This window comes from Ovis canadensis, chromosome 3 (genome assembly GCF_042477335.2).
Source record: "Ovis canadensis isolate MfBH-ARS-UI-01 breed Bighorn chromosome 3, ARS-UI_OviCan_v2, whole genome shotgun sequence".
In the NCBI taxonomy this organism is placed as follows: Eukaryota; Metazoa; Chordata; class Mammalia; order Artiodactyla; family Bovidae; genus Ovis; species Ovis canadensis.
In genome coordinates this window covers 153,221,936-153,242,145 of record NC_091247.1, presented here as the reverse complement: position 1 = coordinate 153,242,145, position 20,210 = coordinate 153,221,936, and the positions used below count along the sequence as shown (strand labels likewise).

At 39.1% G+C, this 20,210-nt stretch overlaps 1 protein-coding gene across 1 annotated transcript in view; it reads right to left on the bottom strand.

The window, feature by feature from the left end:
• The window catches only part of SLC2A13 (solute carrier family 2 member 13), a 515,435-nt gene that overhangs the window by 112,876 nt on the left and 382,349 nt on the right, over positions 1–20,210 (bottom strand). The window contains exon 7 of the mRNA XM_069584615.1: positions 2,217–2,342. Within this exon, the coding sequence (XP_069440716.1) occupies positions 2,217–2,342 (126 nt within the window). The remainder of the gene's footprint in view (positions 1–2,216; positions 2,343–20,210) is intronic.

The following is a 20,210-nucleotide window of genomic DNA, read 5'->3' as shown; positions in this document are numbered from 1 at the left end:
AAAGGCCAGTTTTCATTCCATCCCCCAAGAAGGGCAATGCCAAAGAATGTTCAAATTACTGTGAAGTTGTGCTCATTTCACGTGCTAGCAAGGTAATGCTCAAAATCCTTCAAGCTAGTCTTGAAGTATGTGAAGTCTTGAAGTACGTGAAGAACTAAGAATTCCAATACTTTGGCCACCTGATGTGAAGAGCTGACTCACTGGAAAAACCCCGATGCTGGGAAAGATTAAAGACAACAGGAGAAGGGGGCAGCAGAGGATGAGATGGTTTGATGGCACCATCGACACAATGGACATGAGTCTGAGCAAACTCTGAAAGATAGTGAAGGACAGGGAAGCCTGGCGTGCTGCAGTCCATGGGGTCGCGAGCATCAGACATGACTTGGCAACTGAACAACAGAGATCTGTGATTATGTCATTGAAGTGCCTCAATACTTGACCCTAAAACATCTATAAATACCATAGCTCAAATAGGAATCCAAGGTAAAGGTAAATTTCCCCCTGAATATCCCATTCTAGGTAATTGCATAAAACCTATCAACAAAATAAACAAAAATATAATGAATGCTATTTTATCTACAATTGGAGAATCTGTTGTAGGAATTTTTCATTGTAAACACATCCTGCATTTTTTGTTTTCTTTGTAGGATAGATTGAGGCAACCCAGTATGGTGACCAAGCTAAGAGGAAGATTGCTGCTCAGCACAGAGAAGAGTGAGAAAATCTGTTTTCTTTCCGAGGTGGCCCGTAAAGATTTTTAGGTTATTATTCTATTAATAATATTCCACAAGCATAAAAGTTTCTTGTATATATGTTTAGTTCTTTGTATTTTTCCTACTTGGGTATTATCTACTTTTACTTTTCTCTAGTAGTGGGTGTAGTCCAGGAATAATGGTACAAAAATATAAATAAAATCTAAAATAGGTGTAAATAAAAGAAGCAATACACATTTCTGTTAAAAAGTTGTAAAGCTTGTTAGTTGCAAAAAGAATAAAACTCTTATTTTGAGACCACCGACCTATAAACCTTGTGAAAAAGATAAATATAATTTTAGTGTCTCCATAAATTTTTAAATTAATTCTATGAAGTACAGGAAACTACATACACAGATTTCACATTGTTCATAATTCTTGACTAGAAACTTTCAGGCTTCTTCTATTGAAAAAAATCAAAAGGATTAAAACTGTAAAGTATTACATTCAGAAATAATTAATCAATTAACTTCCTAATAAAGCTTGACTAATGAAAAGCATATACTAGGTGTTTTTAAAAGAAGCTCTTTCAAGTTTCTTTTTAATCAGTATATTTAAAATGTGATCTGGATTATCACTCAATATCATATAATTTACTACTACTACTTTGGAACAATTCCATAATAAAATAACTAATGACAACAGCATAATTATTAATAATGACATATTATATTTTCTGGCTCCTAGGAGATACAAGCACTTTATTACAGATTTCATTGCCTTCCCCAGTATTAGCAGGCAGACAGCATGAGAGCATGGTAATCTTTTTTTGAAAATCTTTTTTTGGTAATCTTTTTTTGAGAATTTAAAACACAAAAGCCATGTCAAATAATATTTACATGTTTCTGTATCCATGAATATGAATGTTACCTCATAAATATGGGATATTTGTTCTACACAAATGTTTCATTTATGTGCCTACTCTAAATCAATGGGATCTGTCAAAAAGAGAAAGATTCACAGTTTCGCATACATGCCCATAATTACCAACTTTATTCTTATTTTGTTTAATTTCTCTGACTTCCAGAAACGTACAATATGATAGTAATTCATTGTGACTTCACAATTTTCTGTCTTTCACTTAAGTTTGGGAGTTTGGAAATTATTGGTATAATTAAAAAATACCCAGTGGGAGAAACTCCCGTGGCAATACTTAGCAATACTTGTCTCAAGGTCCAGACTCCTGTAGCTTATTAGAACAGAGTTGGGTCTGGAATTTGGATCTCCTGAAGTGTAGGCTTGAGTTTATATGCTAAGTTTGTGAAGCACACAGTTGCAATATTTCTACCCACTCTCATCAGAATATATTGCAAAGTACTGTAGTTATAAAGAACAAAGGTTCTTTTAAAGAAGACCAATTTAAAAGAAGTAGAGTGTATAAGTACAGTCATTCTGTAAGTTTAAAAATAAGTCTCAAGCTGAAATTTTATTGTATATTCTTATGGTACATAATGAGCAACATACCTGCCCCAGGCTGCCTCATTTGTGGATGCTTTATTAACTGGAACACAGGAAGAGTCAATGACGGTTGATTTATTCATCTGATAACAGAAACCGCAGTCTGGATCCAACATACATTCGTTACAGTAACTGTAAAATGAAACGAGTTGTAGTCATGTTAACAGAGACAACTGATGCTCAGCACACACTGTATTCTATGTGCTCTCCTGCATTTTCCACGCTACTCTGCATTAAGCTTGGGGCCATGTGACTCGCTTCGGCTCTGGTAAATAACTTGTGATAAGGCAGGTGAGAACTGGCTGATTTCTTCCATCTCTCCCTATTCTGGATGCAGCAACTTTGGAAACGACTGTGAAATGGAGGTGGACTGGATGTGCAATATTGTATGTAGAAGAACTCCAGTCTGCCAGCAGCAAATATACTTTTGTTTTCCTAAGCCACTGAGATTTGTTACCAGAGCATGGACTGGTCCATTTTGAACCAGCTACCTGGTTCCAAACTGTACCAAAGCCTTTACTTCTCTTAAATGTTCCCATCATGTACCATATCTTTTAAAAAATGGAATTTTTTCCTAATATAAACCATGAAATAGAAAATTCAAAGGATGAAAAAAAAATTACATCTAGAGCAAAAAGTTAAAAATGCCACCACTGTAAGAATGGTCAGAGTTAACATCCTGGGAGATACTTGTACTTTTAATAAATATATATTGAAAATCAACTATGTTGTATGCTTAATTAAAAGAAGTTGTAACCTTTAAAAACTGCATAAATTTTTCTGAAAAAGAGAAAAGAATAAAGGTTGGTATAGGTGAAAAGGCTAAATTTTCCCATCCACTGTTGGATTACAGAGCCATTACCAACTAATCATTGCTCACCTAACAGCAATATCCTAACTTCAGGAAAATTTTAAAGAGGCAAAATCCTTTAGAGGGCAGGATTTTCCAACATAAGCCAACAGTGTGCTTATAGAATGAGTTTCCTCACTATCATACTGTTTGCCAGACAAACCTGGAACACGTTATACACCGTAGGCACATACAAGGTACGGAGACCCTAAGATGAATAAATTAAAGTCCCTGCTCTGCTCCTTGGTAGATAAAAGGCAAGGATAAGAAATAGCTATACCTGCTAATAATGATGATATGATAGAAAACAGAAATAAGGGCAGAGACCTGATTATTTGCCTGTAAGAATGGGGGATGATTTCAGAGATGATATTTGAGCTGGATCATAAGAGAAATTTACCAGGGAAAGAAGTAGAAAGAAGAGTATTTCAGGGAACAGCTTATTACATAATTACAGATAAGTCAGTACAGACTTATTAAATATCTACTTTGTACAAGTAATTACACAGCGGGGTGTGGGAGAGAAACAGGGTAAGAACTAATGCAAGCTATCTGAAAAAGATATGAATCATCAAAATCAAAATACTTCTTTGATGCATTTAGCTAAATGGAAAAGACTGGCATTGTTTAAAATTTAGACACTGCCATTCTGTCTGTAAATCTTTACAAATAGTCTATTTTTAATGAGATTTTCAGCTCAGTTCAGTTCAGTCACACAGTTGTGTCCGACTCTTTGCAAACCCATGCATCACAGCATGCCAGGCCTCCCCATCACCAACTCCCAGAGTTCACTCAAACTCACATCCATTGAGTCAGTGATGCCATCCAGTCATCTCATCCTCTGTCTCCCCCTTCTTCTCCTGCCCCCAATCCCTCCCAGCATCAAGGTCTTTTCCAATGAGTCAACTCTTCGCATGAGGTGGCGAAAGTATTGGAGTTTCAGCTTCAGCATCAGTCGTTCCAATGAACACCCAGGACTGATCTCCTTTAGGATGGACTGGTTGGATCTCCTTGCAGTCCAAGGGACTCTCAAGAGTCTTCTCCAACACCACAGTTCAAAAGCATCAATTCTTTGGCGCTCAGCTTTCTTCACAGTCCAAGTCTCACATCCATACCCGACCATTGGAAAAACCATGGCTTTGACTAGACGGACCTTTGTTGGCAAAGTAATATCTCTGCTTTTCAATATGCTATCTAGGTTGGTCATAACTTTCCTTCCAAGGAGTAAGCGTCTTTTAATTTCATTGCTGCAGTCACCATCTGCAGTGATTTGGAGCCCCCCAAAATAAAGTCTGACACTCTTTCAGCCGTATACTAAAAGCAAAAAAAAAAAAAAAAGAGGTCTTTCAAAGCCTACTGAAAGATCAACATACTTTAGAAATGTGATACAGTACTGTGAACCTAAAATTGTCTATACCTATGATAAACAGAATAAAACAGAAATCATGAGAAGTACTCTGAGCTTCTGGCTTTAAGAACTAGACTAGGCTAATTTGGAAGGGAAGATCATTCCTACTAGTATTTTGTTCATTTATTCTGCCCATATGAAGAAGAATTAAAACCCCTGATGGTTTCAGTGGCTTTAAATGATAATTATTTGGGAAATGTCAATTCACCCATTTGTAGAGAAATGACTATTTAAATTTTTTGAAAAATACTTATTTCCCATAAAAGGCCCCAAACCAGTTACCTATTGTCTTTAATTTTTGTCAGTTTGATTACTATGTGTCCTTTATCTATATTCTGTTCTGTGGCAGTGATTTCCACCATTCTGACCTCCAGGTCATACTTTTGCTTCAGTTACTCTGCTATTGATTCCATCTCTGGTATTATTCACTTCTCTTTGTTTGTTCTTTAGTTCCTGTAGGTCTTTAGTAAACATTTCTTGCATCTTCTCCATTGTTTTGCAAGATCCCAGATCACCTTCACTATCATTATTCTGAATTCTTTATCTAGAAGGTTGCCTATCTCTATTTCATTTAGCTGTTTTTCTAGGGTTTTATCTTTTCCCTTAATCTGGGACATAACTTTCTGCTTTTTCATCCTGTTTTACTTTCTGTAATATCTTTTTTGTTCCAGCTGCTGTGGGACTGTGGTTCTTCTTGCTTCTTCTGTCTGTCCTCTGGTGGAGGAGGCTAAGAGGCTTGTGTAAGCTTCCTGATGGGATGGACTGGCAAAGGGAAAAATTAGGTCTTGCTCTAGGAAGCAGGGCATTACTCAGTAAAACTTTAATCCAATAATACATTGATGGCTGGGTTTGCATTCCCTTCTGGGACTTGTTTGGCTTGAGGGGACCCAGTTCCAGGGTCCATGGGCTCTATGGTACGGTTAACAGCAAACTCCAAGAGGGTTTACACCAAAGGAGACCTTCCTGGCCTGTTGCTGCCAGTGGCCCTGTGCCTGTGGTGAGGCCTTGCCAACCCATACCTCCACAGGAGACCCTCCAACACTTGCAGGTAGTTTTGGTTCAGTCTCCTGTGGGATCACTGCTCCTTTTCTCTGGGTCTTGGCACACACAAGATTTTGTTTGTACCCTCCAAGACAGGAGTCTGCTTCCCCCTCCTGTGGAAGTCCTATAGTCAAATCCCACTGGTCTTCAAGGTCAGATTTGCTGGGGACTCCTAGTCCCATTGTTGGATCCCCAGGCTGGGAACCCTGATGTGGGGTTCAGAACCTTCCTAAGAGTGGGGGAACTTCTTTGGTATTATTATTCTCCAGTTTGTGGGTTACCCACACTGCAGATATGAGATTTGATTTTATCATGATTGTGCCCCTCCTACCATGTTCTTGTGGCTTCTTTGTCTTTGGATATGAGGTATCTTTTTTTGGTGGGTTCCAGAGTCCTCCTATCAATGGATATTCAACAGCTAGTTGTGATTTTGGTACTTTTGCAGGAGGAGATAAATGTACATCTTTCTATTCCACCATCTTGAACTGGAAGCAAGCTTCTTTTTTCTTTAGTTCTGTCCTTAACTAGCTTATTGCCCATGACTCATCATTTCAATATCCTAAATTTCCCTGCCTATTTATCTTCTTATCTCACCCATTTAGCTATTATATGAATGTCAACACTTGCCTTTTCTGTGCCTTTACCTGCATACCCAATGCAACTGAAGGAATTACACAGCAGGGAAGATCAGTAGTTCCTCTATAACATACTACTACCAGCCTCAAAAGGATCCTCAACAGCCTAAAATTCTTAATAGTTTTCCCTAGTCAACTCCATTGGAGGACTATTTCAACCATTTGGCACAAAAACTATTCCTCAGATCTCCAATGCTTCATTTCTCTTTACTCTGCAAAGGAACTCAAGTTTTACAGAGAAAACAGATGAAAGTGGTTAAAAATGGGAAATTTATAATCTTATAGCAAACATATAAACCATTCTATTAATACTTTCCTACCTGTAAAGAATTTGTCTACCAATGCAGGAGAAGCAAGAGACTCAGGTTTGATTGCTGGGTCAGAAGATGCCCTGGAGGAAAGCATGGCAACCCACTCCAGTATTCCTGTCTGGAGAATCTCTTGGACAGAGGAGCCTGATGGTTTATAGTCCGTAGGTTTGTCTGTCCAAACAGTCAGACACAACTGAAGTGACTTAGAAGGCATGCACACACACTCCAGTTAAAAAGAGAAGCTCTTCTTCTCAGCTAAGGTTAACGTCTCTTATCTGGGCTTTCATCCCATTCTATCTCCTCAGGGCATCTCAGACCTGATTATTGTCCCTTCTTTCTCTTAAGCTAGAGCATTTGATTTTTTATTTTGATATCTTTCTCCTTTCAAATGTAGGCATTTATAGCTATAAATTTCTCCCTAAGCGCTGCTTTAGCTGCATCCCATATTTGGTGGGGTATGTCTTCATTTTCACCCATCTCAAATTATTTAGTAATTTTCCTTGTAATTTCTTCTTTGATCCACTAGCAATTGAGGAGTGTGTTATTTAATTTTCACATGCTTGTTAATTTCCTAGATTTCTTTGTTAGTTATCTGTGATTTCTAATTTCACCCAATTGTGATCAGAGAACATATTCTGTATGATTTTAATCCTTTAAAAATTTACCTAGGCTCATTTTGCAGCCTAGCATATGACCTAGCTTGGACAATGCTTCTTGTACACTTATGAAGAATGTGTTATTCTGTTCTTGGGTGAAGTGTTCGCTCAGTGTCTGTTAGTTTTAGATGGTTTATAACCAATATACTAATCTTATAACATCGTAACCCATTGGTTTCTAACCACTTAACTTCGCCCACATCCTGGAAATGGTCATTATCTAGAACAGGAGTCAGCAAACTATGGCCTTTGAGACAAATATAACTCAGCCCATTTTTAAAATAAAGTTTTATTGAAACATAGCAATGCCCATTTGTTTACTTATCTATGAATGCCTACAACTTAAAGGGCAGAGCTGAGAAGTATAACAGAATCTATATGGCCTGCAAAGCCACAGATATTTGCTATCTTACTCTTTACAAGAAGTTTGCTGGTCCCTGATTTAAACCATACATATAGATTTTTTATCCCTTTCCTTCAAGACTCCTTTCTTATTCCTAGAATAACTGTTCTTTGTTCCAGAGATTCCCCACACTGCTTTCTTCCTGACGCTTCAATGACTTCACAGCTTTGAGTCCTTCTCTGTCAGACTTTCACGTTAAATCACGTTAACCACCAGACCCTGAAGGTTTTTGAATTTAGGTTCTCTTGCCTATAAACTTTTATGTCTGGTTCTTTCTAACCATCTTTGTTCTTACTTTCTGTATCTAAATTGCTCTGCACTGGTGGAGAATTAACATAATCAGGAATACTAGTAACGCTATACATGTACAGCATTCAGCTGAAGCTCGATCTTCACTGCTGCATGGACTACTTGCTCTTAATCCCATAACTGATATCCCAAATGCCCACAACTTTCTTCCAATCCTAATCCTTTTACAAATCTTTTAGATTTATGTCTTTCTTGCTTCCCAGTAAAAACTGAAGGGATTAGGAATGAACTTTTAAACTTTAAATTCAGACTGAACAAAGATATCTATAGCCACAGCTATCCTCACTTCTTTTCCTCCAGGCTCTGAAAAAGAATTGTTTGAAGGTCAGAATTCTACTAGAACTTTAAATCTTAGTCCCCATGGCCTTTACTGGGACCAACGCTTTATCCCATTGGTTATTTTCTTCTCTTTATGCATTCAGTCCTCTCCTAGAACTTACCCCATAGTTTATATGAGGCTTTCCTATATTAAAAAAGCATGAAAACTATCTTTCTGTACTGCTTCACATCAGTTCATAGAGGTCAATCAATTTCATCAATCAGTGTTCAATTTCATCACCATCTCAGGGAGTGGGCCACTGTTTGGGAACTGAGGTGGCTGACTGATCTGGACTGTAGAGTCTCTCAGACTCCTGGAGAGAGAGTATGATTTCCTATCATTCTCTTATCCTTGACCTGAAATATATATTTTTCATCATATGGACTATCTTATGGCAAAATTCTCCCAAATGTAACATTTCTAAGTTGGACTTGACATTTGGAAGATAACACAGAACTTTAAATATCGTGGGGAATCTGCTAATTGACCTTTTACAGAAAGCATATATCATAACTGTGAGCTTAACAAATAGGATTGAAAAAAAGGGACAATTTCTAGAAGTGGCTATTTTTTTTCAAGATTTGCTCTTTAATGCTTTCTTGAATATGACCTCATAAATTTACATGAAATTTCCTAAATATAAAAGCTTAGAATTTAAATATATTGTTATAAAATCAGTGCTCATAAAAATATTCCAAGCATAGATTAAATATATATATATATATTTTATAAAAAATAGACTTATATCTTAGGTCCTATTTGTCCCCTTTCACAGTATGACCTGGAGTGAGTCCTAAATTCTGGACTTCAAGTTTTCCATCCCAAGAGCACATGATCTCTAAGAACCCACCTGCTCGCAAGACTCTACATGAAAGGAAAATACAGAAATGTATATACTCTCATTCTAAATTCACACAAACTTTAACAGTGTAAAACATATTAGGATGCTATAACATCTCACAAATATTTACTCTTACATATTTATTTCAAGGGCAAAGATTGTAAGTGTGCCCTACTTTAAGAAACTGTTTTTTAAAAGGAATTGCTAAATTACATAAAATGGAGATTCCTCTCTTTTAAATCTCCTCCAAGTCAATATGTATTACAGATGATGGTGATGACCTTCATTTTTCCTCTGTGCACACCTCTACTATAGAACGCACAATGTTCTTTATTGACTGGTTTGCAAGGATCCAAGGGAAAAAGCCATGCTTACCAACTCTGCAACTGCACAATCTCATTGTAGCCTAGATACCCAATGCATGTTTATAGAAAGAATCAAATGATGATAGCTCTCTAAAACAAGGCACAGTGTAGGTTCATTAATCTCTTTCTTCTCATTAATGAAAAATTTGGGGGGTGGGTAATTAGGAGTGAATATCTGAGATATTTTGGTAAAGAAATTAAAAGAAAGTAAAACCAATTGTCAAATGGTACTTCAAGCTAAGCCCTGCTTTTAAATTGCCAGAGGCTAAAGCTGCCATTTGCAAACATTTAATCCACAACCCAAATGGAACTGGTTAGCAATTCTGATAACTCACTTGCAGAAATAGAAGCTGCAAGGGCCAATTGCCTTGAAGCCCCAAGAAGAGAGCCATACAAAAAGAGAGTTCTCTTTTACATAATAGCCTGCAAAATTTCATAGTAAAAGGACGTCGTAAATGATATTTAAAGAGAAATAGTAGTAGATAATTGTGTTAAGAATGCATGCTATTGTTTTTGACTGTGGACACTTTCAGTTGGGTATATTATACAATAGACAGTGTTTTACTACAGGATGAAACTGCTGGGGAAACTAGCACAGTGTACTAGAAACTCTACTAGGAGATTGGAAAATATATAATCCAGACAATAACTACAATTAGAACCAAAAAGTTCTTTTCTTGTCAGTTTCCAGGAAGGGTTTAACTTGTTAATCTGACCTTTTTTTTTTTGAAGGGAGAAAAATAAGTATGCACATATTCAGGAAAAAAAACTGGTTCTAAAAATTTTGAATGCTTCCAATTAAAGTAAAAAAAAAAAAGGCAGAATAAAAGGCAGCTTAGTGTCTAAGCAAGAGAAATGATGTCCTATTTTCATTTAACCAGTCGTTTATATATTTCACAGGCACTCAGGCTCTTAACCAAATGTACCTTCTCTCGCCTGAGACAATCTTTTAATGATTGATTCAGGTTAATTTAGAACATTTTAAGTTTCTAGTCTGTGAAGTCAAGTATGAACTTGGCTCTAGAGAAAACAGTTCATTTGTTTTTAAGACTACGAGTTGACTGTGATTCAGATCATGAACTCCTTATTGCCAATTCAGACTTAAATTGAAGAAAGTGGGGAAAACCACTAGACCATTCAGATATGACCTAAATTAAATCCCTTATGATTATCTAGTGGAAGTGAGAAATAGATTTAAGGGACTATATCTGATAGACAGAGTGCCTGATGAACTATGGACAGAGGTTTGTGACATTGTACAGGAGACAGGGAGCTGTCGGGGGCCAGCATGAGGAACTCCGCCCATGGCAAAGGTCATGAGGAAGGAGGCTTGGCATACGCAAAGGCGTGATCAAGCCTCAGGAAACCCCCTGTTCCCGAGCATCTACCCCAAAACCAGAGTCTGTTTTATGCTCTCACCTACACCTCTGACTTTACGGGGGGCTCTCCCCCATAACCGTTTCTCTCGGAGAAGGAGTAAATGTAAACGTGCAGCTCCAAGGCAATAAAAATTCCTGGGCATGACAAGAGTGTTTCAGCTTACGACTCCTCTGAAGGTTATCTAGCCTGCCTGTATAGGTTCCTCCGGCAACATGTGATTGTTTACAGCCTCCCAATCTGAGAGGCACGAGATGTCTTAGACTTACTAAAGGCAAATTCTTTTGGGGAGTTGGAAATTATTAGTATAGTGGGTTGGTTAGGAATTATATTGGTGAAGGGTTTTTCATTTGTTGTGTCAATAATTGCTGCTAATTCCCTGCCCTGGGTGGGACAAGGATGTCTCAGGTCAAACCTCTCTGCTGACAGACTAGCTTGTGTGACAGGATTATCCATACTGCTGCCACTAGGCACATGATTGTTTACTACCTCTCAACCATAAACAGCACAGAGAGTTTTGGAGTATTTTGAGAGTCTTAATTAGCATAGGGCTTTTCTCATTGTTGAGTCAATGATTGCTGCCAGGCCTCCATATCCTTAGGCACCTGGGAATATATTAATCAATGTATTTGGAATATAGAAAAGGAAATATAGTAGTTTTTAAGGTTAGCAATACTAGACTTTTTGAGTTAATGGATTTTCTCTTTTGTAATAGATCACTGTACTTTGTTATAAATCACTGTGTCCTTGCTATGTAAAAATGTAACTTTATCACTATCTTAAGACTAAATAGATCTTAAGGGGAGCATTGGTGAAAGGATTTTCATTTGTTGGGCTGATGTTTGCTGCTAAATCTCCATATTCCCTGCCCTTATAATGAATATAACTAACATATAGGAGAAATAAGTATTAACCTTTAAGCATATGGGAGAAATAAGTATTAACCTTTAAGATTAATCATGTTAACCTTGGGTTAAATAAATTCCTTTCTTGATTGTAACTCACTACACCCTCACCCTATAGGAATGTAACTTTATTTGGAGGGTGGTGCCTGGTTTAAGAAAAAACACCCTTGGAAGAAATAAGTTTTTTGGTTATCAGAAAGAAAGGATCATAAAATGTCAGCAGGTCTCACTCATGGCCAGAAGATGATGTAAAATCCCTAAGACCTTTTTATGTGAAGCACCTGATTTTGATAAAGTTCAGGACTGCTGAACCCCGCGTGACTTTGTATTCATCCCTAAGTGTAACAAAAGGTATATAAAGCAAACCCAAAATAAAGAAATTGGATCAGTTTCCGGAAAGACTGATACCCCCATGTCATTCTTTCTTGCTCCTTGTTTTTCTGGCTGAATTCCCGTCTGGAGCATGGATGCTATTCCACGTAAACCAAGTTATTCGGCCTCTTATTCTTCACTAATTTTCCTACTACAATATCCGTTTCTAATCTCTCTATATATCTGTAATTAAATATGTATTTTTCCAAGGACGCTGATGCCGTCCCCACCTTCGAATTCCCTGGATCCACCGGGGCTGGACCCCGGCAGGGAGCAAGACATCCCCAAGAAAAATAAATGCAAAAAAGCAAAATGGCTGTCTGAGGAGGCCTTACAAATAGCTATGAAAACAGGAGAAGTGAAAAGCAAAGGAGAAAAGGGAAGATATATCCATTTGAAAGCAGAGTTCCAAAGAATAGCAAGGGGAGATAAGAAAGCCTTCCTTAGTGATCAGTGCAAAGAAATAGAGGAAAATAATAGAATGGGAAAGACTAGAGATTTCTTTAAGAAAATTAGACATACCAGGGAAGATTTCATGCAAAGATGGGCTCAATAAAGGACAGATGGTCTGGACCTAACAGACGCAGAAGATATTAAGAAGAGGTGGCAAGAATATACAAAAGAACTGGACAAAAAGATATTCATGACCCAGATAATCATGATGGTGTGATCACTCACCTACAGCCAGACATCCTGGAATGTGAAGTCAAGTGGGCCTTAGGAAGCATCACCACAAACAAAGCTAGTGGAGGTGATGGAATCCCAGGTGAGCTATTTCAAATCCTGAAAGATGATGCTGTGAAAGTGCTGCACTCAATATGCCAGCAAAGTTGGAAAACTCAGCAGTGGCCACAGGACTGGAAAAGGTCAGTTTTCATTCCAATCCCAAAGAAAGGCAATGGCAAAGAATGCTCAAACTACTGAACAATTGCACTCATCTCACATGCTAGCAAAGTAATGCTCAAAATTCTCCAATCCAGGCTTTAGCAATTCGTGAACCATTAACTTCCAGATGTTCAAGCTGGTTTTAGAAAAGGCAGAGGAACCAGGGATCCAATTGCCAACATCTGCTGGATCATCAAAAAAGCAAGAGAGTTCCAGAAAAACATCAATTTCTGCTTTATTGACTATGCCAAAGCCTTTGACTGTGTGGATCACAATAAACTGTGGAAAATTCTGAAAGAGATGGGAATCCCAGACCACTTGACCTCTTGAAAAATCTGTATGCAGGTCAGGAAGCAACAGTTAAAACTGGACATGGATCTACAGACTGGTTCCAAATAGGAAAAGGAGTATGTTAAGGCTGTATATAGTCACCCTGCTTATTTAACTTATATGCAGAGTACATCATGAGAAACACAGGGCTGGATGAAGCACAAGTTGGAATCAAGATTGCTGGGGGAAATATCAATAACCTCAGATATGCAGATGACACCACCCTTATGGCAGAAAGTGAAGAAGAACTAAAGAGCCTCTTGATGAATTTGAAAAAGGAGAGTAAAAAGGTTGGCTCAAAGCTCAGCATTCAGAAAATGAAGATCATGGCATCTGGTCCCATCACTTCATGGGAAATAGATGGGGAAACAGTGGAAACAGTGGCTGACTTTATTTTAGGGGGCTCGAAACTCACTGCAGATGGTGACTGCAGCCATGAAATTAAAAGACGCTTACTCTTTGGAAGGAAAGTTATAACCAATCTAGATAGCATATTAAAAAGTAGAGACATCTTTGTCAACAAAGGTCCATCTAGTCAAGGCTATGTATTTCCAGTAGTCATGTATGGATGTGATAGTTGGACTGTAAAGAAAGCTGAGCACTGAAGAATTGATGCTTTTGAACTGTGGTGTTGGAGAAGACTCTTGAGAGTCTCTTGGACTGTTAGGAGATCCAACCAGTCCATCCTAAAGGAGATCAGTCCTGGATGTTCATTAGAATGACTGATGTTGAAGCTGAAACTCCAATACTTTGGCCACCTGATATGAAGACCTGACTCATCTGAAAAGACCCTGATGCTGGGAAAGATTGAGTGCAGGAGGAGAAGGGGATGACAGAGGATGAGATGATTGGATGGCATCACTGACTCAATGGACATGAGCTTGGGTAAACTCCAAGAGTTGGTGATGGACAGGGAGGCCTGGGGTGCTACAGTCCATCGGGTCACAAAGAGTCAGACACGACTGAGCTACTGATCTGAATATCTCATTAAATCCAATGAAATAGAACATTTAGAATAGTGGTCTTAAAATGCCTGTCTTGGCATGGCTTACATTAAAAAAAACAATCAGTTGTGGTAAATGCAAATGCTAGGATAATTTGTTGCCACAGGTCAACTTTCATTCTCTGTGGGTAACTGCTTACTCATTCACTCCTCATGCATGAATTTAATACTTCATTTTGGGTAATTATATCACTCTTTCCCAAACAGCTCTTCTAAACTTTCTCTACTCTTTACTATGCCCTTCTCTTCCTTAACTGGCCCACTGCCTGCAGGTAGGCAACTTGGAACCCAACAGCTTGCCTTGTTTGTAGCCCTCTACAGGACCAGATTTCTACATGAGTATTGTGAAGCGAACTCCAGGACATCTGCCTTCTTCCTCAGCCTAAGTGTGGATGTCAGGGAACTCCTTCTCTCAATTTTGACTGTGAAAGTAGGGAACTTGTGATAATTTTTTTTTTTTAATAAGAAATTCCGGGGGACTTTAAATGGTTGGAAATTTATTTAAAAGGATAGGGACTACTGGCGCTTATTTTATAGAGCAAGTCATTCCTCAGCTCTGTTCAGTTCAGTTCAGTTCAGTCGCTCAGTTGTGTCCGACTCTTTGACCTTCATGAACTGCAGCACACCAGGCCTCCCTGTCCATCACTCACTCCCAGAGTTCACTCAGACTCACGTCCATCGAGTCTGTGATGCCATCCAGCCATCTCATCCTCTGTCGTTCCCTTCTCCTCCTGCCCCCAATCCCTCCCAGCATCAGAGTCTTTTCCAATGAGTTAACTCTTTGCATGAGGTGACCAAAGTACTGGAGTTTCAGCTTTAGCATCATTCCTTCCAAAGAACACCCAGGACTGATCTTTAGAATGGACTGGTTGGATCTCTTTGCAGTCCAGGGGACTCTCAAGAGTCTTCTCCAACACCACAGTTCAAAAGCATCAATTCTCCAGCGCTCAGCTCTCTTCACAGTCCAACTCTCACATCCATGCATGACCACTGGAAAAACCATAGCTTTGACTAGACGGACCTTAGTCAGCAAAGTAATGTCTCTGCTTTTTAATATGCTATCTAGGTTGGTCACAACTTTCCTTCTGCTCTGAAATCACTGATAATCTTCTCATTGTTAACTTTGCGTGCTTTTCTTTCTAAACTTATCACGCTATGGTAAAATTTCCTAAATAACTTCCCTCTTTCCTAAAATTTTCTCATTCCTTGACACTATGCTGTTTGTTTCTTCCACCTCTCACACTGATGCATCTTTTCTATCTCACTGGTTCTGTTCTTGGCAATCTTCTTTCATTACTCTGTATAAAGTTTGATGGGAAACATCAGTGGTACACAACCATTATTATCAGTGATACACAGAGACTCCACGACCCTTTCATTGACTATGAGGGATATTCCATTCCTTCCAAGGGATTCTTGCCCACAGTAGTAGATATAATGGTCATCTGAATTAAATTCGCCCCTTCTAGTCCATTTTAGCTCACCGATTCCTAAAATGTTGATATCCATTCTTGCCATCACCTATTTGATAACTGAAACTTTACCTTAATTGCTGAAGGTCAGGAACGGCAGCGGTAAGGAGATACCCCTCGTCCAAGGTAAGGAGCAGTGGCTGTGCTTTGCTGGAGCAACCGTGAAGAGATACCGCACGCCCAAGGTAAGAGAAACCCAAGTAAGATGGTAGGTGTTGCAAGAGGGCATCAGAGGGCAGACACACTGAAACCATACTCACAGAAAACCAGTCAATCTAATCACACTAGGACCACAGCCTTGTCTAACTCAACGAAACCAAGCCATGCCCACGGGGCAACCCAAGACGGGCGGGTCATGCTGGAGAGGTCTGACATAATGTGGTCCACTGGAGAAGAGAATGGCAAGCCACTTCAGTATTCTTGCCTTGAGAACCCCATGAACAGTATGAAAAGGCAAAATGATAGGATACCCAGAGAGGAACTTCCCAGGTCATTAGGTGCCCAATATGCTACTGGAGATCAGTGGAGAAATAGCTCCAGAAAGAATGAAGGGATGGAGCCAAAGCAAAAACAATACCCCGTTGTGGATGTGACTGGTGATAGAAGCAAGATCCGATGCTGTAAAATCAATATTGCATAGGAACCTGGAATGTCAGGTCCATGAATCAAGGCAAATTTGAAGTGGTCAAACAGGAGATGGCAAGAGTGAACGTCGACATTCTAGGAATCAGCAAACTAAAATGCACTGGAATGGGTGAATTTAACTCAGGTGACCATTATATCTACTACTGTGGGCAGGAATCCCTCAGAAGAAATGGAGTAGCCATCATGGTCAACAAAAGAGTCTGAAATGCAGTACTTGGATGCAATCGCAAAAACGACAGAATGATCTCTCTTCGTCTCCAAGGCAAACCATTCAATATCATAGTTATCCAAGTCTATGTCCCAACTAGTAACATTGAAGAAACTGAAGTTGAATGGTTTTATGAAGACCTACAAGACCTTTTAGAACTAACACCCAAAAACGATGTCCTTTTCATTATAGGGGACTGGAATGCAAAAGTAGGAAGTCAAGAAACATCTGGAGTAACAGGAAAATTTGGCCTTGGGGTGCAGAATGAAGCAGGGCAAAGACTAATAGAGTTTTGCCAAGATAATTCACTGGTCGTAGCAAACACCCTCTTCCAACAACACAAGAGAAGACTCTACACATGGACATCACCAGATGGTCAACACTGAAATCAGATTGATTATATTCTTTGCAGCCAAAGGTGGAGAAGCTGTATACAGTCAACAAAAACAAGACCAGGAGCTGACTGTGGCTCAGATCATGAGCTCCTTATTACCAAATTCAGACTCAAATTGAAGAAAGTAGGGAAAACCGCTAGATCATTCAGGTATGACCTAAATCAAGTCCCTTATGATTATACAGTGGAAGTGAGAAACAGATTTAAGGGCCTAGATCTGATAGATAGAGTGCCTGATGAACTATGGAATGAGGTTCATGACATTGTACAGGAGACAAGGATCAAGACCATCCCCATGTAAAATAAATGCAAAAAAGCAAAATGGCTGTCTGGGGAGGCCTTACAAATAGCTATGAAAAGAAGAGAGGTGAAAAGCAAAGGAGAAGAGGAAAGATATAAGCATCTGAATGCAGAGTTCCAAAGAATAGCAAGAAGAGATAAGAAAGCCTTCTTCAGCGATCAATGCAGAGAAATAGAGGAAAACAACAGAATGGGAAAGACTAGAGATCTCTTCAAGAAAACTACAGATTCCAAGGGAACATTTCATGCAAAGATGGGCTTGATAAAGGACAGAAATGATATGGACCTAACAGAAGCAGAAGATATTAAGAGGTGGCAAGAATACACAGAAGAACTGTACAAAAAAGATCTTCATGACCCAGATAATCATGATGATGTGATCACTAATCTAGAGCCAGACATCTTGGAATGTGAAGTCAAGTGGGCCTTAGAAAGCATCACTACGAACAAAGCTAGTGGAGGTGATGGAATTCCAGTTGAGCTGTTTCAAATCCTGAAAGATGATGCTGTGAAAGTGCTGCACTCAATATGCCAGCAAACTTGGAAATGTCAGCAGTGGCCACAGGACTGGAAAAAGTCATTTTTCATTCCAGTTCCAAAGAAAGGCAATGCAAAAGAATGCTCAAACTACCACTCAATTGCACTCATCTCACATGCTAGTAAAGTAATGCTCAAAATTCTCCAAGCCAGGCTTCAGCAGTACGTGAACCATGAACTCCCTGATGTTCAACCTGGTTTTAGAAAAGGCAGAGGAACCAGAGATCAAATTGCCAACATCCACAGGATCATGGAAAAAGCAAGAGAGTTCCAGAAAAACATCTATTTCTGCTTTAATGACTATGCCAAGGTCTCTTGATGAAAGTGAAAGAGGAGAGCAAAAAAGTTGGCTTAAAGCTCAACATTCAGAAAACGAAGATCATGGCATCCGGTCCCATAACTTCATGGGAAATAGATGGGGAAACAGTAGAAACAGTGTCAGACTTTATTTTTTTGGGCTCCAAAATCACTGTAGATGGTGAGTGCAGCCATGAAATTAAAAGACGCTTATTCCTTGGAAGAAAAGGTATGACCAATCTAGATAGTATATTCAAAAGCAGAGACATTACTTTGCTGACTAAGGTTCTCCTAGTCAAGGCTATGGTTTTTCCTGTGGTCATGTATGGATGGGAGAGTTGGACTGTGAAGAAGGCTGAGTGCTGAAGAATTGATGCTTTTGAACTGTGGTGTTGGAGAAGACTCTTGAGAGTCCCTTGGACTGCAAGGAGATCCAACCAGTCCATTCTGAAGGAGATCAACCCTGGGATTTCTTTGGAAGGAATGATGCTAAAGCTGAAGCTCCAGTACTTTGGCCACCTCATGCGAAGAGTTGACTCATTGGAGAAGACTCTGATGCTGGGAGGGATTGGAGGCAGGAGGAGACGGGGACGACAGAGGATGAGAAGGCTGGATGGCATCACGGACTCGATGGTCGTGAGTTTGAGTGAACTCCAGGAGTTGGTGATGGACAGGGAGGCCTGGCATGCTGTGATTCATGGGGTCGCAAAGAGTCGGACATGAATGAGCGACTGAACTGAACTGAACTGAACTGAACTGAACTGAACATGGCCCTAACATTCCTGGTTCCTATGTAATATTGTTCTTTATAGCATGAGCCTTTACTCTCATCACCAGGCACATCCACAGCTGGGCACTGTTTTTGTTTTGGCTCAGCCTCTTTATTCTTTCTGAAACTATTTCTCCATGCTTCTCCAGTAGCACATCACGAATCTACTGACCTGGGGAGTTCCTCTTTCAGTGTCTTATCTTTTCGCCTTTTCATACTGTTCATAGGGTTTGCAAGCTTGGAATACTGAAGTAGTTTGCCATTCCTTTCTCCTGTGGAACATGTTTTGTCAGAGTGAATGAAGAACTATGGACAGGTTTGTAACACTGTACAGGAGGTGGTTTCAAAACCATCCCCCAAAAAAATAAATGCAAAAAGGCAAAATGATTGCCTGAGAAGGCCTTACAAATAGCAAAGAAAAAAAGAGACGTGAAAGGAAAAGAAAAGGAAAGGTATACCCATCTGAATGCAGAGTTCCAAAGAATAGCAAGGAGAGGTATGATAGCCTTCCTAAGTGATCAATCAAAATAAATAGATGAAAATAGCAAAATGGGAAAGACTAGACATCTCTTCAAGAAAATTAGAGATACAAAAGGAATATTTCACGCAAAGATGGACACAATAAAGGATAGAAACATGGACATAAAGAAGGAGGAGATATTAAAAAGAGGGGGCAAGAATACAAAGAACTATAAAAAATATCTTAAAGAGCCAGACAACCACAATGGTGTGTCACTCACTTAAAGCCAGACATCTTGGAGTGTGACATCAAGTGGTCCTTAGGAAGCATCACTATGAACAAAGCTAGAGGAAGTGATGGAATTCCGGCTGAGCTATTTCAAATCCAATTAGATTATGCTGTTAAAGTGCTGCACTCAATATGCCAGCAAATTTGGAAAATTCAGCAGTGGCTAGAGGACTGGAAAAGGTAGTTTTCAATCCAATCCCAAAGAAAGGCAATGCCAAAGAACGTTCAAACTACTGCACAACTGCACTCATCTCAGACACTTGCAAAGTAATGCTCAAAATTCTCCAAGCTAAGATTCAACAGTACATGAACTTAGACCTTCCAGATGTTCATGCTGTATTTAGAAAAGGCATAGGAACCAGGGATCAAATTCCCAACATCTGTTGGATCATAGAAAAAGCAAGAGAATTGCAAGAAAACATCTATTTCTACTTCATTGACTATGCTAAAACCTTTTGTGGACTGCAACAAATTGTGGAAAATTCTTAAAGAGATGGGAATACCAGACCACTTTACCTGCCTCCTGACAAATCTGTATGCAGGTCAAGAAGCAACAGTTAGAAGTGGACCAGGAACAAAGGACTGGTTCAAAACTCGGAAAGGTGTACATCAAGGCTATA